This window comes from Petromyzon marinus, chromosome 68, assembly GCF_048934315.1.
Source record: "Petromyzon marinus isolate PM22_M1 ecotype Great Lakes invasive population chromosome 68, UKy_Petmar_22M1.pri1.0, whole genome shotgun sequence".
NCBI lineage: Eukaryota > Metazoa > Chordata > Hyperoartia > Petromyzontiformes > Petromyzontidae > Petromyzon > Petromyzon marinus.
The window spans coordinates 3,420,549-3,443,587 of NC_133734.1; the positions used below are offsets into that span (position 1 = coordinate 3,420,549).

General features: G+C 45.2%; 1 protein-coding gene across 1 annotated transcript; it reads right to left on the reverse strand.

Moving 5' to 3' along the window:
* Window positions 1-1,506: 1,506 nt before the first annotated feature.
* Window positions 1,507-22,917, reverse strand: LOC116956969 (aerolysin-like protein). Its single transcript, XM_076054766.1, has 10 exons — window positions 22,683-22,917; window positions 22,154-22,226; window positions 20,563-20,852; window positions 19,670-19,748; window positions 17,782-17,910; window positions 16,434-16,553; window positions 14,578-14,721; window positions 7,764-7,853; window positions 6,846-6,901; window positions 1,507-2,754 (listed from the first exon to the last, which is right to left on the reverse strand). Exons 3-10 carry the CDS (start codon window positions 20,647-20,649, stop codon window positions 1,804-1,806), a joined length of 1,656 nt encoding a protein of 551 aa, XP_075910881.1. The 5' UTR covers window positions 20,650-20,852; window positions 22,154-22,226; window positions 22,683-22,917; the 3' UTR covers window positions 1,507-1,803.
* Between the last annotated feature and the right edge of the window lie 122 nt (window positions 22,918-23,039).

Sequence of the window (23,039 nt, forward strand, 5' to 3'; positions counted from 1 at the left end):
CCCGAGACGGAGCCCCCTGCCGAGTCGAACCTGGAGTTGCATAAAGGGAGGGAGAGACGCGCGGCGCACGTAGAGTTCACTCGTGCCAGGAACGTAGCCCCATCCCCCCCCCCCCCATTGGCAACGAGGTCTTTCCACATTCCCGGATAGAGAGAGGGTTTGCTGTACACTATTTAAAAGTGTCTCTGCCGGGTATCTCTCGTATCGCTGCAACAGTTGACCGAGAGACACCGGCATCAGCCCACAAGCCACAATTCTGCTCAATCCCCCCCTCGCCACCCACAAAACCCCAATGGCTTATTGAACCAGCACTGAGTATCATACATACACACTTAAACAAAAACTACCTTAAAATATATAATTTCACCCTACGATTCCTATCCAAAACCGCTGTTAATCGCACGTAAATTTATCAATATTTACTTGAACAGTAGTGACAGCTAAAATAACCGATATCTAATTATATCGATGGGGCAAATAATACCGTGATAATTGTGAATAGACTAAACAAAATACCACGCGTCTCCCATCTGAAACGACCACTGCAGTGATCTCGAGCAAAAACGCGGAACCAACTCGGCTCGCACCGAACGCCCAACCCCATTTTGTACATTTTAACCATTGACACTCGGAAGTTTACTTCCATTGAGCTGAACAAACCACGCGATAGCGGCCTCTATCTTTTTGTTCCACCATTCGTGACGTTTCTGAAAAACAAGTTAATACATCAGTGAGTTTTGCCTGGTAGCGTGGGGATGGTTTCGTGTTTGTATTTGTCTGTGTTTGTGTGATGCGTTTACACGTCTTATACTTTGCACTGCTATCCTGTTTGTGTTGTACTGTTTGTTATTGTAATGTTCTTACGCCGTACCCTTACTCGACATCCGTGACAGAGAGCTTCATAGCTCATCGGATTCCTCCAGGATAAACAAATATTCTTATTCTCATGCCGTCTTGTGCACGGCGTGGGTTTTCACCAGGTGCTCCAGTTTCCTGGGAGCCCAAGTGTATGCAAGCTTTTAATTCGCTGGAAACATCCAACAACAACAACCCAAATGGATAACAAAATTAATGCATTTACTAGCCAGGCTTCAAAGAGAAGCTTCGATTAGACTTTTTACAAGTGGAAAATCGATTCTGAAAAACCCCAAGTTTGTGTTAACACCTGTACGCACAAACACCTAGGGTTTCCGTACCTTTCAGTGCCTCAAGGGGAACTGCGAATAACCAAGGGACTTGGAAAAGCAAATGGTTCAATGTAGAAGTCTTTTTTTAATTGGTGAATTTTACACAGCCAAAAAACTTTACTTTAGAAAACTTATTCTTAGTTCTTTCGGTAAAGTCACGTTGAAGGGAAACAATAAAATAATAAAATATATATAAAACAATACAAATCCTCACGACGTTTCGACCATAACACAAACGGTCGTCTTCAGGTGTGTCGGTTTGCATAAATTTATTTATTTTTAAACGGTGTACATAGATGGACTAGTCCGTCTAAATAAACTGCCAAATCGCTGCGAGTGGCGCTAACGTTTTTTTTTTATAAATAAATAAATACACCGTTTAAAAATAAATAAATTTATGCAAACCGACACACCTGAAGACGACCGTTTGTGTTATGGTCGAAACGTCGTGAGAATTGTTATTGTTTTATATATATTTTATTATTTTGTTGTTTCCCTTCAACGTGACTTTACCGAAAGAACTAAGCATATGAATTACTGCAGTCACGAAAGCTTTAAATCAAAATTTAGAAAACTTCATAAACATGACCAAAAAAAGATGCTGCAAAGTGTCACACTAGCTCTCAGTAGCGACGGTGGTCATCTTGGTGTAGGTGAGCCCGTTGTAGACGCCGCTCAGGGAAGCATCAAGGGATGCACCGTTCACGCAGGTGATGCGCAGCAGGGCCGTGTACGGAAGGTCGACTTTGGCGTGCCCGATGTTGGCGACCACGTTGATGGTCTTGTGGGGCGGAACAGAGACTGGGAACGTGAGCGTTTCAGTTTCCTCCTTGGACTCCTCCACCGTGTGTGTGCTCTCAATGCCCTTGGCGAAGCTGAACCCGCCCCCCGCCTCCACGATCTTGGGAATACCGGCGTTCACCGTCAGGCTGAAGGTGGACTCGATCTTGTTGGTGGTGGACCACGATGACGTTTTGGTGATCTTCTTGGAGCTCTCGAAGGTGTACGACTGCACGACGCTGGTGTCGTTCGTGTACTCCATTTTATTAATCTCCTCCATCTGCACGTTGGGCAGGACCTGGTGCATGGTCGGGTACTTCATGTCCTGGATCACCGACGACTTTATGGCATTGATGAAGAGGAAGCCCATGGAGTCAATGTCGGACCCCGCTCGGCCCTGAACGCCCAAGCAGATGCCAGAGCCCACGTCGATCTTGTACTCGGTTTTGAGCCCACAGTCCGTCATCTTGGCAAAGAACTCGCGGCTGCGGCTCGTTCTGAACTTGATGGCGCCCAGGCGAGTGCCATCCCCGTTGCTCCAGAGAGAGAGGCTCTTGATGAACTCGCCCGACTCGAATTCGAACTCCTGAGCGGAGGAGTCCATGGCTCCGAATGTCTTCCTGCGCCCGTCCGTCAGCCACACCTCCACGCCCCTCACCTGCCAGCCCCCAACGCTCACGGAGAGCTTCTGCAGCGTGGCCGCATTCTCCTGCCCGTCAAACGAGAACTTGTTTCCACCTTGGCCGCCAATGATGTGCAGCGTACACGGGGACGTCATGATACCAACCTGAGAGGGAGACAGAAGCAAAGGGAGAGCGTGCCAAGCGTTTTTTCAAAGCCTCGTCTCTTGCGGCTGCCATCTTTTCAGTTAAACGCAAGCATTGCTACCGTTCACCATCGACTGTAGTCTAGCGTGACATTCTCGTCTTCATGTTGTACCGTGAAGTAGTTCAAAGGTGCCCAGAATGAAAGTCCAGCAAACATGTCAGTTCATCCAGACACCATGTGAGAGTGCCTAAATTGAATGCGATTGTCGTTTATTACGAAATACATCGTTCATCATGGATGGTGGTGGTTGTCACATTGTAGGTACGTTTGTGAAAATAAGCAAACCTCGTGCCAACGTTTTAACAAAATGCATAACCACTTTATATTGCGCCTTTTCTTCTTAGCGGCAATAACAATCACGGCACAATGCACGAATGTTTACACGCACGCCGAGCGTGGCCACCGCCGAACAATTCACAGTCAGCTGTTTGTGGTCGTGGGGACTGCTTTGCCCATTGTGGCGGCGGTGGAGTAGCAGGAGAGAAGTTTTACATTTTTGTTTCTTTGCTGCCCGCCTGGAAACAAAGAGGCCACGTCAAGCAGCCACCTAAAGCGCGGTCTAGAGGCCTCCTTTGCCAGTAGCAAAATATAATAATAGGTTTTTTGAAAAACTGAAAGGAGGCCTCATGATGTAAATGCTTAACCCGAGCCCTCATTACTCTGATAGTGCGTTGTATTTGATTTGTGCACCTTTGGGCGTCATCTGGTCGAACATGATATGAGACCAGGCTCTAAGGAAAGCTGTCTCAGGTGTGGACCAATCAATTTCAAGGACAAGACATACATTATCAGAGTGTTTTTTTTTTTGCATTCTCACTGCAGGTATTGTGGTTAATGCAAACATGATTCCTCGTAAAAAGGTTTCAGTTTTGTTGCCAGAAAAAAGGTAAAAACCCTATTATTATACCCCAGGAACCGGTTTGCAGATTTGCTGAGTATTTCTGTGAGGTCCTGGGGGAGAGGAAATCCCTCAGCCTGGAAAACATCATGAGACAAAGTGGGGATGACCCTGCTGAGGCTGCGGTGCCTCAAATATTGGAAGTCACCCCCTGTGAGTGGCTGACTGAGGTGCCATCTGTTGAGGAAGTACTGAAGGCGATCCAGAGTCTGAGACCAGGAAAGGCACCGGGCAGAGATGATCTCCCAAGCGAAATGCTGAGGGAGGGTGGCGTATGTGCGCAGACTGCCCTACATGACATCATAACAACAGTCTGGGCAACTGGACGGGTCCGCAGGATTGGAAGGATGCCCTGGTGGTCCCCCTCTTCAAGAAGGGGGACCGCACAGACTGTAACAACTACAAGGGCATCTCACTCCTCAGTGTGCCGGGAAAGGTGCTGGCACGCATGATTCAACTTCGCCTAGCTAGGCACACTGAGGAGAGGCTTGTGGAGCCCCAATGTGGTTTCAGGAAAGGGCGGTCCTGCACAGATGCCATATTTTCTGTTCGTCTGCTACAGCAGAGGTGTATGGAATTCCAACAAGACCTACATCTCTGCTTTATTGACCTGGTCAAGGCCTATGATACCATCAGTAGGCCTGGGCTCTGGGTTGTTCTTCGTGCTTTCAGAGTACCTGACCATCTGCTCATGCTCAATAGGGACCTTCATGATGGTGAGCGGGCCCGGGTAAAACTAGGTGGCCGGGAGTCAGAGCCATTCCCTGTACAGGGATGTCCTCTGGCTCCCACATTATTTAACATCGATTTTGACTACGTAGTTCGTGAAGCCTTCCATTTGGTACAGAAATAATTGGAGGCTGATCGATGCTCGGGAGCGGTCAAGGGATGGCTCCCTATTGCTCAAGCACGTTTTGTATGCTGATGATCTGGTAATTGCTGCTCACTCGAAGACGGAGTTGGAGGCACTGCTGCTGAACCTGGAGCTTGCCACCAAGCCCATCAGCCCCACCAAAACTCAGCACCTGCCTGGGTATTTTGTACCATCGGACACTCCACCCCCACAACTCCCAATTGGTGATAGGGCAGTTGTGGAGAGAGTGGAGAGTTTCCCAAACCTTGGCAGTGTGCTCATGACCGACTCCAGTTTAACAGCAGAGGTCTCACTCCCAATCAACGTTATCTTATCATCGGTTACGTAACGCTGTGTGGAAGCTACCTGGTCTATCACTTCGCACTAAGCTTCAGGTCTTCTCGGCCACGGTCATTCCCTCCCTTCTCTACGCTTGTGAAACGTGGACCCCCGTAATGAAACATCTTCACCAGTTAGAAACATTTAGGCTGGCCTGCCTACGATCCATGTTGGGTTTAACCAGGCTGGATTATGTGAGCAGCTCACAAATCCTTGAAAGATGTGGACAAAGTCCCATCGGTGAGCTCCTCCGGCAGGCAAGACTGCATTGGCTGGGTCATGTAGGCCGCATGCCCAGCCACCGCATGCCTAAAGAGCTTTTGTTCGGCCGGATCAAGCGGGCTAAATGGGCATGGCACGGGCTAGAGCAGAGATGGAGTGATGTGGTACAGGAGGACGTGGAGCTGAGTTGACTTGCCGATGACTGGTACCAGCGGTGTCAAGATCGGCTTCTGTGGAGGAGGCTCGTGAAGGACGCTACTGGGCAGTTGGAGGCAGTCGCCCTCCAACAACAACGGAGGGCGGAGGAGAGACGCTCACAACAACGAATGGAGCACCGGGTGGCTAAAGCACAGCAGGTTGGCACAGTAGGGGGCACAGGTGGTGCATCAGCCAGTCATCTCAGTCAGTCGACCCGTGGTACCTAGGTCTGCCCCGTGACCTCCTGCCAGCGGGCGTTTGAAACTTCACCTGGCCTCAATGTGCACATAGCCTGGCATAAGCGTCATGGTGACATCACCGCCACTTAGTGGCGAATATCGATTGTTGTTGTCTGTCTTTCTCTCCGTGGTGCTGTGGTGGCTAGCAGATGTGACCTCCCTCGCATAGTATGCAGGATATCGATCCCGTGACCTTGACGATGCATGCTGCTGTATATTTGGAGTCGGTCTCTCTCTATCTGCCTCTCACTCCCCTTGGTGGTCACTGCGTCGATTTTTCTCCGGGTCCTCCGATTTTTTTCCACTCCAAATTATACACTACACTATACACTCTCTATACATATAAAAGTCAAAAATTGTGTGTAGGTTTGTGGGTTTGTTTGTGGTTGCATGCTTGGCTCTTCGTGGTGGGGTTTATGTAAAAAAAAATAGGCAGGTACCATGCCGTAAGCCCCGCGGTGAACAAGCGCTATTCCTTTTTCACATCCGTCAACTTTAAATTAGTTTAATTAGCGATTTAGTGCGATTTGTGTGCGCTTTCCTTTTATTGATTTATTTATTAAGAGGCATGCACGACAATCCAAACTCACGTGCCTTAGGTGGGGGAGACCGCCCATGCCAAGTCGCACGCCTTCGGTGGGACTGAGGGGCACATTTTATTTCGCGTAAAAATTGCTATAAAAATACACTAAACGCTCAGGTAAATTCTCCACTGTGTGATGTCCCTCCCGCCCCGATGCGTGCAGTCATTACTACTATACAGTCGCTAGATGCTACTGTAGAGCGGCCGGGGAGATCGTGGCTGGGGGGGGGGGTCAGGGGTAGCAGCCCAGCCCCAGCCTGCCAAGGTGCCACCTCGGCCAGCTGGACAATCTAGGCGAGGCCGTAGGCTCTGCACGGGACTAGGCCTCACCACGCCACTCTGTCAGGTGAGTACTTTGTGCTATACAGTCGATAAATACTGCTATAGAGTCAGCATGTACTACTGTAGTAATAGCAAGTACCACCACAGTTGGTATGCACTGCTGTAATCATAGCAGGTACCACCACAGTATGCACTGCTGTTACACTTTTAAGATAAGTTTTGATATATTTTAAGACCCGGGCAACACTTCCCGCTAGTACTATAATACACTACACCACTATACACTGCACTACCAAAAACTATGCTACTATACACTACACTTATACAATACACCATTCACTACACTACTATACACTACACTATACACTACTATACACCACTATACACTACACTACTATACACTGCACAATGGATGTCGTGTTGAATCGTGAGTTACCTGCTTTTCCTGAGGAATAGTCTGGTTGACTTTGATGCATTTCATGCGGATTGAATCTGCAAAGTTTAAGTGAAAAATAATCACGAGAATCAGAATATTGTATTGCATACTGCAGGAGCAATCCGATGAGCTATAAAGCTCATTGATCACAGATGGTCAAGGTAGGGGATCACGGGGTCAGAACGTTACAACAACAAACTGTCCAAAAAACACGATAGGCTTTCAAAGTATAAGAAAGGTGAACAAATCACTCAAACAAAGACAAATACACAACACTAAACCATGCACCCATCCTACCAGGCAAGGCCCCACTGAGGTATTAACAATTATCTTTTGACAAGCGACCTGGCCTATCACAAATGATAGCAGCTGAACACAATGCACGATATCCAAATAATCCAAAAAATCTCAATGCATGGCGATGTTGATTCTAAATGTGGAGGGGAAAAACCGAAGGACCTGGACAAAATCCATGTAGTGACCACCACGGGGAGAGAGAAAAAGAGACAACGCAGACTCCAAATATACAGCAGCAGGTGTCAGGGTCGGGATCGAACCCATGACCTCCTGCATACCAGGCGAGGTAGTTAACATCTCGTAGCCACCGTGGTGATGATGATGAGAGAGAGACACGCAGACTCCAAATATACAGCAGCAGGCGTCAGGGTCGGGATCGAACCCACGACCTCCTGTACACCAGGCGAGATAGTTAACATCTCCTAGCCACCGTGGCACCCCGTAGTGGCGAATGGTGGTGGGGGCCTGAGGACATGCAGCTGGGTGTCACATTTTTATAACTTCAACATAATTTATTTTAAAATCTTAATTTGTATCTATTGGGGGGGGGGGGGGGGGGGGGGTTGCCAGCAATTAAAAATGATTAAATGTTAAGAATAGGGATTTGCTGTTCGTCTTGACCTGTGGTGGATGGACCAGACACTGGTATTTGCTGTTCATCTTGACGAGATGCAGTCAAGTCGGGCTCATCAGAGTTACCAGGCTCCCCGTCTGGAGGTTGAACGAGAAAAGAAAACAAAATCAAATGAATGCAGGCACAATGTTTAAAGAGGGGTGTGCAGCCCTGATATTGCCTGTTCACACCACCGATGATTTAATTGTTTTTTTATTGTTTTATATTTTTATTTTATTTTATTGTTTCCCTTCAACGTGCCTTTACCGAAAGAGCTAAGAATATGAACCACCGAGTATGTTTGGCATACTTCATTTTTACTGAAACGAAACTTTTTTTTATTTTACCGGGTAAGACCCCACCGAGCTATGTAGCTATTTTTAAGAAGCGACCTGGCTATCACAGATGATAGTGGCATAACAAAGTGGCTGATTACCATCAGCATCGTGTAGATATGTAGAGCAGCAGCCGAATACTCTTAAACGCGTGACGTTGATTCTAAATGTGGAGGGCAAAACCGGAGGACCAGGAGAATAATCCACGCGACCACGGAGAGAGAGACACGCAGGCTCCACATATACAGCAGGCATCAGGGTAGGAATCGAATCCACGACCTCCTGCATACCAGGCGAGGGAGATAACATCTCGCAGGGTCGGGATCGAACCCACGACCTCCTGTCCACCAGGCGAGGGAGTTAACATCTCCTAGCCACCGTGGTGCCCCGTAGTGGCAAATGGCGGGTGTTGTTGTTGTTTGGTGATAAGGGTGGGGGCCTGAGGACATGCAGCTGGGTGAGTGTTACATTTGTATAACTTCTTTATTATGTTCTTGGTTCTTTCGGTAAAATCACGTAAAAGGGAAACAATCAAACAGTAAAATTCTCACGACGTTTTGACTGCAACACAAGCAATCATCATCAGGTGTGAAAACCACAGCAAGAAAATTTGAAAAAAAGTGGCGGTTAATTTTAACGTTAGCACCACGGGGAGCGATTTGACAGTTTGTTCAGATGGACGAGTCCATCTATGTTCGGAAAAGAGGAGGGGGAGACGAAAATAATGGATGCAGTCTGAAAGCCACCGTAAGCGTGAACAATCAATTAAAACCTGAAATGGTTTATCAAATCCTTCCAATGGTTGCTAAGCCAGAATCCATCTTCTCGGTTGAAATTGTCTCTGTGTTTGTATATGTGGATAGCCACATATACACATATACAAACACAGAGAAAATTTCATGACCGCCACTTTTTTTCAAATTTTCTTGCGATGGTTTTCACACTTGATGATGATTGCTTGTGTTGCAGTCGAAACGTCGTGATAATTTTATTGTTTTATATTTTTATTATTTTATTGTTTCCCTTTTACGTGACTTACCGAAAGAACCAAGAATATGAATCCCTGCAGTCACGAAAGCTTTAAATCAAAATTCTTTATCATGATTTATCTTAATATCGTTATTTGTATATATTGGCTTTTTTCGCAGCATTCAAAATGATGAAATGTTAAGAATAGGTCCGTCCTATGTGCCTTGTCTGGCAATGATAAAAGAGCAGGTGGCTTTAAGATGTTCAAACACCAAATAGACACACACAGCTATTGCAAGGCGTCATCCAGTTCTGCATTAAACCGCACATCTTACTTACGTGGCAAAACATGCCAACAAACATCCGCTGTTAACAAATGATGTTATGCATTGTCTTGAAACTGATTGGCCTACTACAGCAGACAGCCTTCTTCTGTATGGTCTTGTCCCAGTACCACCTCTACCAGTGTGTTAGTGGACCAATGCCGAACGGTGAATAGTACAGAGACAATTCCAAGGATCAGAGCACTTACAGCTCGGGTTGAGCTGTTATTTATCTACAACTCTGATACTCGCATTGTCTTTGTACCATTCGCCTTTTGGCGTTCTCTGGTCTACTACCACACTGCAAGGGGTGTAGTAGGCCAATCATTTTCTAAGACAATGCCATACGTTTGTTTTCGATTTAAAGCTTTCGTGACTGCAAGGATTCATCTTCTTTGGTTCTTTCGGTAAAGTCACCACGTAGAATGAGAATAAAATAATAAATTGATAAAATAAAATAACACAATAATATTATTGTGTTATATTATTGTGTTATTTGATCAATTTATTATTTTATTCTCATTCTACGTGACTTTACCGAAAGAACCAAAGAAAATGCCATACGTTGTTTTCTTTTTTCAGAGCATGTTTGCACATTTTTGCCACAAGTATGATGTGTGTGTGTGGGTTAAGCCAGTCCTTGATGATACCTTGCAAAAAGCATCAAAAGTCTGCATTACAGCTTAACACTAACGCCTGTTATTGCGATTGGCAGACAAGGTTGTGCATTTAAAACATACCTTTTCTTATATTTTCATCCACCATTATTTGAATTTATTAAATATCGAACTAAGCTTGTGCCAGAGGCCCTAGGACGACAGGTATCTACGAGGTGTTTTGGCTAAACCCCATTTGGTGGAGCCAGGAGATTGAATCCTTACCCTTGGGGTTCCTCCAGAAACGGCAAAAACCCACTGCAAGTGGCCACGTGGAATGTTTAAATGCTCACTGCGGAGGAGAACCTGCCACTCCTCTGTAGGGAGCTGGACCACTACCGCCTGGATCTCAGCGGTATTCAGAAGGTCCGGTGGCCGGCTCTAGCTCCAGTCACTATGAGGGGTGGACAGTTCTAGATTTGAAGCTTTCGTGACTGCAAGGATCCATACTCTTTGGTTCTATTCGGTAAAGTCACGTTCTTTACTCGAGGCAGGAGTGCCAAACAACAGGAAGTGGCTCTTCTTCTGAACAAAAGAATGAAGGGCGGGAGGGTAGGAGCGTGGCAGTGAGGTGAGGGATGCTATAAGTAGTCCTAGGCTACTGTGGGCTCGCCTCACCATCAACCAGAGGCGAGGAGTGTGGTGGTAATTGCTTATGCCCCCACTGAAGATGAATATCAGCCAAGGGATGCAGGCAAGGCTGATGAGTCAGATGGCTTTTATGACCTCCTGTCACAGGTGCTAGCTAAAGTGGCTCCTCGGGAAAGAGTTATCCTGTTGAGTGACTTGAATACCCGAGTTGGTCATGATGCTGGCACCTGGGCTGGAGTGATCGGAAAGCATGGGCCAGATCAGCTCAATAATAACGGTAGGAACTGCTAGACTCCCGTGCAATCCATGGGCTTGTACTTAGCAATACGTTGTTTAGGCATCAGCGCATCCACACAACAACATGGATGCACGCCGGGTCCAAGCGAGACCATTTGCTGCCCTATAGTGACAGAACAGTGGATGCGGGCCCATGTTCTTGACATGAGGACATATAGTGGAGTTGATCTATCCACTGACCATCAGCTTGTCATCTGTAAGATGTGCCTGCCATTATTTCACTCCGGTGGTGGCTGTACATCTAGGACCCCATTCAAACAGGCAGTGGCCTAGTCTCAGCTAGCTGGGGTTGGCATCGTCCCACCCTCCTCCTGATGCTGAGGGGAAATGGGCAAGGTTTAGGACAGTAGCTCATGCAGCTGCAATGGCTGCTGTGGGTACACGGTCCAAGCATCCCCAAAGACCCTGGCTGACAGAGGAGGTGTTCCAGCTAGCTGAGAAAAAGTGACAGACCCACACTCATCGTCTACAGTATCCCATGTCGGAGAATGAGAATACTTATCACTCGGCGGTTTGGAGAGCCGTGAGGTGCTGCAAAAATGAGTGGTGGTCATGGGTTGTTGAAGAGATGGAGTCTGCCTCAGTAGCACGTGATTACAAATTACTCTTTAACTCCATCAAAAAAGTAACTTTCAGTGCCATACCTATAAAATCCTTAGTTGAAAGGAAGGTGATCTGACACCCAACCTTCAGGAACAGGTTTGCACATTTGCTGAATATTTCTATGATTTCGTGGAGGAGATAAAATCCCTCAGCCTGGAACACATCATGGAGCAAAGTGTGGATTACCCTTCTGAGGCTGCAGTGCTTCAAATATGGGAAAAAGTAGTCACCCCCTGTGAGTGGCTGGCTGAAGTTCAATCTGTTGAGGAAGTACAGAAGGCAATCCAGAGTCTGAGACCAGGAACAATGCCGAGCAGAGATGACCTCCCAAGCAAACAAACCGCTGAGGGAGGGTGGCGTTTGAGTGCAGACTGCCCTACATGGCACCATAACAACAGTCCGGACCACTGGACGGGTTGTGCAGTATTGTAAGGATGCCCTGGTGCCCCCCCCTCTTTAAGAAGGGGGACCGCACAGACTAACAACTACAGGGGTATCTTCCTAATCAGTGTGCTGGGAAACGTCCTAGCAAACATTGTTTAAGATCACCTTGCCAGGCACACTGAGGAGAGGCTCGCGGAGCCCCAATGCGGTTTCAGGAAAGGGCGGTCCTGCACAGATGCCATATTTTCTCTCCGTTTGCTACAGCAGAAGTGCATGGAATTCCAACATGACCTACATCTCTGTTTTATTGACCTGGTCAAGGTCTATGATACCATCAGTAGGTCTGGGCTCTGGGTTGTTCTTCGTGCATTTTGAGTCCCTAACTCTCTCCTCACAGTCATTAAGGACCTTCATGATGGTGAGCGGGCCCAGGTAAAGCTACGTGGCCGGCAGTCAGAGCCATCCCTGTTCACCTTGGGGTGCGACAGGGATGTCCTCTGGCTCCCACATCATTTAACATATTTTTGACCACGTACTTCGTGAAGCCTTTGATGGCTGTACCAGAGGAATTTCCATCTGGTACAGATACAATGGGAGGCTGATCGCTGCCCGGGTGCAGTCAAGGGATGGCTCCCTATTGGTCAACCACGTTATGTATGCCGATGATCTGGTAATTGCTGCTCACTCAGAGGAGTTGGAGGCGCTGCTGCTGAACCTGAAGCTTGCCACTAAGGGGCCTTACAATCAGCCCCACCAAAACTAAGCACCTGCCTGGGTAATTTGTGCCATCAAACATTCCACCCCCTCAACTCCCCATTGGCAGAGTAGTTATGGAGAGAGTGCAGCAGTTTCTGTACCTGGACAGTGTGCTTATGACAGCAGAGGTCTGACTCTCATTCAGTCGATCAGCAGTGTCTTTTCATTCTCCACGTAACTCTGTGTGGAAGCTATCTGGTCTATTGCTCCACATAAAGCTTCGGGTCTTCTCGGCCAAGGTCATGCCCTCCCTTCTAAATGCTTGCGAAACGTGGTCCTTCTAATAGAACATCTTCGCCGGTTAGAAACATTTAGGCTGGCCTGCCTACGAATCATCCTGGGTCTAACCAGGCTGGATTGTGTGAGCTCACAAGTCCCATCGGTGAGCTCCTCCGGCAGGCAAGGTTGCGTCGGCTGGGTCATGTAGCCCGCATGCCCAACCACCGCATGCCTAAACAGCTTTTGTTCGGCCGGATCGAGGGGGCTAAACGGCGCGGCATGAGCTAAAGAAGACATGTAGTGATGTGGTACAGGAGGATGTAGAGCTGAGTGGACTTGCCGCTGACCGGTACCAGCGATGTCAAGATCAGCCTCTGTGGAGGAGGCTCGTGAAGGACGCTACTGGGCAGTTGGAGGCAGTCGCCCTCCAACAACAACGGAGAGCAGAGGAGCGATGCTCACAACAATGAGCGGAGCGCAGAGTGGCTAAAACACAAGTTGACACAGTGAGGGACACAGGTGGTGCATCGCCCAGTAATCTGTCAGGCAACCCATGGCATCTGTTTAGTCTGTCAAGTGACCTCCTGCCAGCGGGCGTTCGACACTTTACATTGGCTTAAAGTGCACATAACCTGGCACAAGCGCCATGGTGATGTCACCGCCACTTAGTGGCGAATGGCAGTTGTTGTTATCGTTCGTTGGTGGTCATCCAATTCAAAATCACCGTTCAGGACCAGGGCGTTTATAGACTTAAAGGCTACCACTTCAAAGTGTTGAAGGCTTGCCGATGGCAGGAGGTCACGGGACAGGCCCTGCAGGTGCCATGGGTTGACCGACTGAAATGACTCCGGGCAGATACACCACCACCACCACCACCACCTGACGTGCCCCCTGCTCTGCCAACTCGCTGCCTTTTAACCGCGTGGCGCTCCGCTCGTTGTCGTGAGCAGCATCGTTCCTCTGCCCTCCGTTGTTGCTGCTGGAGGGCGACTGTCCTCCCAACTTGCTCCCCCCCCCACCCAAAGTAAGTGTCCTCAATTGTGCACCTAGCCTGGCACGGCCCCAGCAGCAGCAGCATCCTGCATGAGCCTCCACTTCCACCAGTGTCGGGATTGAACTCATGCTTCTTGTACAACAGACGAGGTGGTTAAAATCCAGCCTTCAGCCAATCAGCGACGTCCGATTACGTGTGAGGCGTTTAAAGACTTTAGACTTGGCTTGGCTTAACATTTTACGTTTTCTGTTTTGGCCAGTGGAAGAAAAGTATAAATGTTGCGTCGTTAAACCCGCCACCACCACCTGACACAGTCAATTAGTAAGGTTTGTGTCGCGTGAACAAAACGTGGCCAATTAGTTAATAGTTCTGCACTAACTGGTTGTGTGTTGGCGAGCAACCCCACGACAACATTTACAATTGGTGTAACCGGGACGTTTTGCCAGTGGTTACAACGACCAGCCTCATTAGGCGACAGCCAGAGTTGTGAATAATTCCTCCTGCTGTTACGGTCTTAAATAGACAGTGGGGATAAATGTGACGTCGTCGCCTGTGCGCCAATCAGGTGCAAAGACCAGAGGGGGGGTGGTGTGTTAATTTATTCGTGTAAATTACAATGGATATCCATCACCGGTTGGATGATTAAAACAAAACAACGTAAACCTCTATTATAGATATTGGTCGTGAAAGCTTACCTGTTAATTTCTTTCTCTCCTCTTCCCTCTTTTCCTCCTTTCTCTTCTTCTTCTTCTTGTAAATGAACTCAGCAGCAGCAGCAATGCCAATCAGAATCAGCAGAACCAGCACCGCACTCACCGGAAAGACTACTCTCTTCCATCCTGTTTGGAAAAAAAGATGCACGCAGGTTTGTGTGTGTGTACATGTGTGTGTGAGTGTGTGTCAGGTCGACTCAGCCTCAAATGAGTACCTGGTGCGGTGGATAAAAACATCGCCACTGGGGAGACAAAGGCGGTCGGGCGTGGTGCTGGCCACCCACCCCCTCGTGTACCGTTCCGGCCTTCATAGGTGCTGCTCGCTAACAGCACTTGCCCCTACAGTCTGCTAAGGCTATACGGGGGATCTTTGTCTTGTGTGCCAGTGTGCCGCTAATGATGTGTGTTTGATGTAGGCAATGTGTGTGTGTGTATGGGCCGTGGTGGTGGGAGGCGTGCACTTAGCTAGATTAGTGTGTGGGAGGGGTTCGTAACCCCTTCACCTGGCAATTTTTCGACCAAGCACCACGGTGGAAACACCAAGACAAGGAGGGGGGAGAAACAGCCACGATGAGCTGCTCTGTCCTGTGTTGCGTTACAACTATGCTATAAACTAGACTACTATACATTACAATGGTATACCTTCCAATCTAAACTACATTGTATAATATCGTATACACAGCCCAATGTAAGCTCTAACATTATGCATTATATTGATATGCCTCCAAATAAACCTTTTTCTAAATTACACGACTATACACCGTAATATACGCTGCCATGGACAAACCCCACCCTTGAGTTATACAATGCGTTACTATACACTACCCTATACTTTAGACTATAAAATATTAGACTTGTAATATTACACTATGTATTATTCTACCAACCCTACTGTATACCACACTGATGTATGTTCACTATACAATTACGATACTATACATTTCCTTATGAATTAGGTTAAACATTACACTGTTATACTATTTATAATAATACAACATGCTATAAACCATACCATTGACCATCGTGTGAAAGGTATTAAGAGTCAATGTCAGCGAATGGACTGCAGTCTGAAGATCATCGTAAAATACAATCAATCAAGAACCGACATGGTTTATAACGTCTTTCCAATGGTTACTTAGCCAGAATCCATCTTCTCGGTTGAAATTGTCTCTGTGCTTGTATATGTGGATGGCCTCATGAACAAATCTCTCATGGTAGCCGGATGGCTTGTAGAGAACCTCTGTCTTGGAGAAGTCAATGTCATGTGAGCCCACTGAATTATAACAGTGATCTGCCACGGCTGAGGAGTTCGTCCTACCGTGTTTCAAGTCTGCTTTATATTCACGGATGCGGTCCGAGATGTCGTTTGGTTTCTCCAATGTAGCTGCTACCACAGAGGCAACTTAGTTTGTAGATGCCCGGGTACTGTATGTCTGAAACCACATCTTTTACAGACGGATCCAGATCATGGATTTTATGTACTGTGTTGAATCTGGATCTTGACCTTATAGAAGAGGTACGTGGATGACACTTTTGTCATCTGGCCACATGGCCGGCCTGCTCTAGACCAATCTTCAAATGAAAATAGAACCGAAGCTGTACCGAAATCTTTTTAAATAAATACCTTGAAGTTTTTTACCGTGTCGGAGACACTCATTAAATGATGATGAAGGTTTATAACATGATAGTTTATATGATGATCTTGGTTTATATGATGATGTTTTACATGATCATGATGATGGTTTATTGGATGATGATTTACGTGATGATGATGATGGTTTATATGACGACGATGATGATAGTTTATATTGCTCCATGACGAGATCATCGAAATGCACCTGTCAAAGGTGTAACAGAATCCACCCTGCAGAAATGCTCGCTGCCACGCTTATGATAGCCGGGTTTGCATCTGCACCGTCTGTCTGTGGTTGTGCTGCATTCCTGCTCCTCTTCCTCATCTGTGGATAAGAGAAATATCAAGTAGTGTATAGTGTAGTATAGTGTAGTGTACAGCGTAATGTAAAGTAGTGTAAAGAATAGTAGTGTATAGTGGGGTAGTGTATAATAGTGTTGTATATAGTAGTGTAGTATACAGTATTGTATAGTGTAGAGTATAGTAGTGTAGTGTAAAGTGAAGTGTATAGTAGTGTAGTGTATAGTGGAGGGTATAGTTGTGTATAGTAGTGTAGTGTGTAGTGAAGTGTCTAGAAGTGCAGTGCATAGTAGTGTAGTATATAGTAGTGTAGGGTATAATGCAGTGAAAAGTAGTGTAAAGTGGAGGGTATAGTAGTCCAGTGTATAGCAGTGTATAGTAGTGCAGTGTACAGTGGAGGTTATAGTAGTTTATTGTGGTGTAGTGGTGTAGAGTATTGGAGTGTAGTGTATAGTGAAGTGTAGAGTGTAGTGTATAGGGTAGTGTATAGTGAAGTGTAGAGTGTAGTGTATAGGGTAGTGTATACTGTAGAGTAGTATAGTGTATAGTAGTGTACTGTATAGTAGTGTACAGTGAAATGAATAGTGTAGTGTATAGCTTAGTGTACAGTATAGAGTAGTGTACGATGTGGTGTATAGCGTCGTGTATAGTGTATAGCATGGTGTATAGTGTAGTGTTTAGTAGTGTACAGTAGCATAGCGTATAATGTGGTGTTTAGTAGTGTTGTGTATAGCAGTGTATAGCAGAGTAGTGTATTGTGTATTTTTAGTAGTGTAGTGTTTAGTAGTGTATAGTGTAATGTTTAGTAGTGTAGTGTATAGTGTAGTGTTTTGTAGTGTAGTGCATAGTGTAATGTTTAGTAGTGTAGTTTATAGCAGTGTAGTGTATAATGTAGTGTTTAGTAGTGTAGCGTACAATAGTGGTTTACAATGTAGTGTTTAGTAGTGTAGTGTATAGTGTAGTGTTTAGTAGTGTAGTGTATAGTATAATGTTTAGTAGTGTCGTGTATAGTAGTGTATAGTGTTTAGTAGTGTATCGTAGTGTAGTATGCAGTAGTGTATAGTAGTGTGTAGAAGTGCATAGTAGTGGATTGTGTAGTGTATAGTAGTGTGTAGTGTATACAAGTCTATAGTAAGTGTATAGCGTAGTGTATAGTAGTGTATAGTAGTGTATAGTGAAGTGTATAGCATTGTGTATTGGGTGTAAGTCAACAGATGCTTAAGCACACAAGACAATTGGGATGAGTTCCTCACCGGGCTGACAAGGTGTGCACATAAAGCATTTTCCTGAGCTGTTTGGTAACTCGGTATAAGTGCCACCGTCGCAGACTTGACAGCCGGAGTGTCCCTGTTCAGCTGTGCAGTCCGATATTAAATACTTCCCTGTTGGGAGCAAAGCACAAACACGGGCACGCACGGACAAACGCTCATAAATGATCGTTTTCGTTAGAATTTTCCAACAAAATGTACTGAGCTAAACTCGATTTGTTTTTCATCCTACCAGGTGCAAGGCCCCACTGAGCTATGTAGATCTTTGTCAGAAGCGGCACCTGGCAATCGCAAATGATAGCAACTCAACCAAGTGGATAATATCATCATCGCGTGGAAATTCATAGCAGCAAAATAATCGAAACTCTAACCACGTGATGTTTATTCTAAACTTGGAGGGAAAATAAGTAATATTTTAAAAATACTTTTTTTTTTTAAACACGCTTTAATGAAATGTACCGTACGAGTAATGGCAGAACTCCACGACTCTAGGAAGTGGCCCCAAAGAGGCCCTGGTGATTTACAGCCAACGTGAGTTGAGCGTGGATAATTAAACCCAAGCCGAAACATAAGATATGAAAAAAGATTGCTTAAAAATATATTTTTTTCATTTTTAATGATAGAATATAGTAATTGTCATCAGTATGACATACGTTTACCAAGTTTGCAGTCGATACGACATTGGGAAGTGGGTTAAAACTTCAAATCTAGAGTTAAAATTGAGTTACAATATTTTGGGATGTGACAACAGAGTTGAGGATACAACAGACAGAGTGAGTTAAATAAAAGCGTGTAATAAAAAAAACGGAGGACCCGGAGAACAATCCATGGCGGAGAGAGACGCAGGGTCCAGGATCGAACATACTACCTCCTGTATACCAGGCGAGGTACTTAACATCTCGCAGGGTCCAGGATCGAACCTACTACTTCCTGGATACCAGGCGAGGTAGTTAACATCTCCTAGCTACTCTGGCGCCCCAAATTGTACCGTGATTGTGCACTTCCCATAATGTGTTGGTAGTTTGTTATCCTTCACCCGCACCTCCAATTATTGTAGTTGGCTCCGTACGCTGACAAAAAAAATTCAACATACACTATACACTACTAAACATTACACCATATACTACATACTATACACTACATACTATACACCAAACAACGATACACTATACTATATACTACACACTACTACATTATACACTGCACTATACAATACACTACAGACTATATAAACACACACTACTCCACTACACTATACACTGCACTACTATACACTACACAACACACAGTATACATTATACTACTACAAACTATACACTTTCAATAACACTACCTCATTATACACTACACCACTGCTATGCTGCATTGACATTTCTTTAGAACTGATGTATGTGTTGGTGGTTTGTTGACCTTCCCCTGCCACCTCCGATGCGTGCGATTAGCTCGGTGCTGTGGTGCGAGAGAAGTTCAACACACGCGTACACTCACTCACACAACACAAAGGCCTCTTAACAAGAGCTGCACTGCCAATAGAATGGTTTTCCTCGGCTTGTTTGAAGAAAACAACACCGCCGCTATATCTGTGAACTTTAAAATATATCGATCGTAAAAAATGTTTTGTTTTACTAGGAGAGGTCAATTTCTATTCTTTGTGGGGTCACGTAGATATAAAAATAAAATAAAGTGAATTAAAAATATATATTAAAAAAATAACAAATAAAAAACACTTTCATGATTTTTTTTTAATATTTATTCACTTTATTGTTTTCGTTATGGTGTTTCTGTCTACGTGACTTTACCGAAAGAACCAAAGAATTTGAATTCCTGCCGTCACGAAAGTTTCAAGTAAACATTTAGGGCCAATTTCCTTCACCTGCTTCGCACTGCTGACAGCAAACGGCACCGCTTGCTGACCGGTAGAATCCACGCGGACACTCGCCGGCTTTGGTTGTCTGTGAAGGAGAGAAGGGCTCTTGACAACTCAACCAAAAAACTTAGTTTTATTCCACCAGGTAAGGCGCCTCTGAGCTGCTGTACTGCTCTTTTTTTGGACGTTTGGCAACTGCGTGTATCCTCGCAGAGTATCATTGAAAATAATTAATATTTAAAAATACTTTTTTTTTTAAAACACGCTTTCATTAAATGTACCCTACTCGTAATGGCAGAACTCCACGACTCCATGAAGTGGCCGCAAACGCTCGCAACAACGTAAGGAACCCGTGGTGATTTACAGCCAACGTCAGTTTACCGTGGACAATTAGACCCAAGCCAAAACATAACATCTAAAAATGAATGTAAAAAAAATTACTTTGTTTTAATGTTTTAATGATAGAATATAGTATTGTCATCAGTAAGACATAAGTATACAAAAGTTTGCAGTCGATTTCCACATTGGGAAGTCGATACCACATTGGGAAGTGAGTTACAATTAAAGTTACAAGATTTGAGGATACAACAACAATAACAACATGCAGAGCGAGTTAATAAAAAGCGTGTCAAAAAAATAGATTCTCCGAGTGTGAAGTAATGTCCCTACAAGATGAATGGCTCAACTAACAATTTGGGCTATAGACGGGGGGGGGGGGGGGGCAAGTTATACAAGAGATGCCGGTGAGAAGCATGACCTCGATGGATACGTCTTTAGTCTAAATAGCCGGCGATGTGTCGGGCAATCGAATTAGAGGCCCGCATGGTTCTTCTCACCACTACGAATTATCTACGCGCACCGGGAAACACCTCCTCCCCTCCCCCCACCCCTCACCTCACCTGCATCATCGCCACAGTTTCTGTAGCAGCCGATGACACCGCAACCGCCAACACCACCGCCAGCAGCACCGCCAGCACCACCACCATGGTCAGAGAGGGCTCGCGGGTTTCTGTTTGCCGAATTCTCTTGTGCTGGACGGAGTTCGCCCCTTTTGCGAGGGCTGGCGGCTTCCTTCTATTTTGTTTACTTCCCTCCGTAGACTCTTGTCTTAGTTGTGAGCGAGCGAGCGAGCGTGATTCGCCCTCCTGTTGTCGTGCATTGGAGCCGCATCCGATTATTTTTTTGCTGGCTGGTGGTGCGAAATAAGTTCGGCATGAGTGACGTATACGTGCTTTTACACTACGCACTATACACCGCTATACACTACACTATTGTACAATTCAAAATACACCGTGAGATTATATACTACACTATACACTATGCTATTATACACAACACTATGCACCATGATATTGACCGCTGCATTATGTACTACGCTATTAGACACCATCACTAGACACTACAATATACAATATACCCCACACACTATTCAATTTACGACTATACACTACACCACCACCATTATAATATACACAATAGACTATGCGATTACATTAAACTATACACTACACTAAACATTACACGATACACTACGCTAGTATACAATACACTAAACACTACACAGCTTCTTTGGTTCTTTCGGTAAAGTCATGTAGAATGAGAATAAAATAATAAATTGATAAAATAAAATAACACAATAATATTCTCACGACGTTTCGACCACAACACAAGACAAATACTTTGAAGGCCGCTTGTGTTGTGGCCGTAACGTCGTGAGAATATTATTGTGTTATTTTATTTTATCAATTTATTATTTTATTCTCATTCTACGTGACTTTACCGAAAGAACCAAAGAAGATGGGTCATTGCAGTCACGAAAGCTTTAAATCGAAATTTACACTACACAGCTATACACTCTAGACTACACTACTATACACGACACACTATAGCCTAATAAAACCTGTATTAGGAACACACTATAAAACTACACCACTATGCAATACACTACACCACAATACACTACACTATACACTACACACTATAACACTACACTCTACACTACACTACTATATATAACACACTATAACCTAAAAAACATTTATTAAGAACACAGTATAACACTACACCACTATACACTACACTATACACTACACCACTATACACTACACACTGCACTATACACTACATTATACACTACACTACATCACTATACACTACACCACTATACACTACACCACTATACACTACACTATACACTGCACTATACACTACACCACTATACACTACACTACTACACACTACACCACTATACACTACAGACTGTACATTACACTACTATACACTACTATACACTACTATACACTACTGTACACTACACTATACACTACACGACTATACACTACACTATACACTACACCACTATACACTACACTATACACTACACTACTATACACTACACTACTATACACTACTGTACACTACACTATACACTACACGACTATACACTACACTATACACTACACTATACACTACACCACATTGACAACTCACGTCTATAGAACTGCTGCTGTTGCTTGTTGTGTATTTTGTCTTTCCCCAATCCGCACGCAGCCACCGCCGTTGCCTGCGTGCGGTTGCGAAAGAAGTTCAACAAACGTACGGACGTGGATTTTCATCATCATCAAGATGTGGACATTTATAGGAGCAGACAAATACTTTGAATGCATAGAGACCCACGTTTACACAGAAACCCATGTGTATTTTCACTGAGACCCATACAGACACAGATACCCATATAGAGATACAAACCCCGATAGACACAGAGACCCATATAGATACATAGAGACGCAGATACCCATACAGATGCATAGAGCCCATATAGTTACATAGGCCTATTTACATAAATAGCGACCCATATAGATACAGAGACCCATAGAGACAAAGAGACCCACATAGACACACAAATACCCATATAGAAACGAGCGACATTAACAACATCAACAACAACATCATCAACAACATCAACAACAACATCATCAACAACACCAACAGAGTTAAGAAACTCACTCAGGCGACGAACCTTCGGTGGACGCTTTTCGAATTTCTTTTATGCTTCTCTCCGCGGTTTCGTGACATCACGCGGAACAATTCTGGTTTCCTCTTTCACGGCGCTTACCTGTCCCGCCACAGGTAACGTTCGGAGGGGTGGGTGGGTGGTTGGGTGAGGGAGTGGGTCGGTGGATTAGTGAGTGAGGGGTTTGGTGGGTGGGTGAGTGGGTTATTAGGTGGATTGGTGAGTGAGTTAGTGGGTGAGTAGGTGTGTGGGTAAGTGAGTGGGTCGGTGAGTGATTGAGTTAAAGGGTGGGTTAGTGAGTGAGTGGGTCAGTGGGTGGGTGGGTGGGTGAGTTTGCAGGTGAGTGGGTAGAGGGATTAGTGA

Bases quoted from the DNA above. Each gene is read 5' to 3' on its own strand.
- LOC116956969 (XM_076054766.1), bottom strand. From the start codon at position 20,649: ATGGTGGTGGTGCTGGCGGTGCTGCTGGCGGTGGTGTTGGCGGTTGCG. The intron at 16,554-17,781 runs GTGAGGAACTCA...TCTTATCCACAG, and splicing joins GTGCACACCTTGTCAGCCCG to ATGAGGAAGAGGAGCAGGAA. The intron at 14,722-16,433 runs GTGCATTTCGAT...TTTTCCAAACAG, and splicing joins TTCTGTTACACCTTTGACAG to GATGGAAGAGAGTAGTCTTT.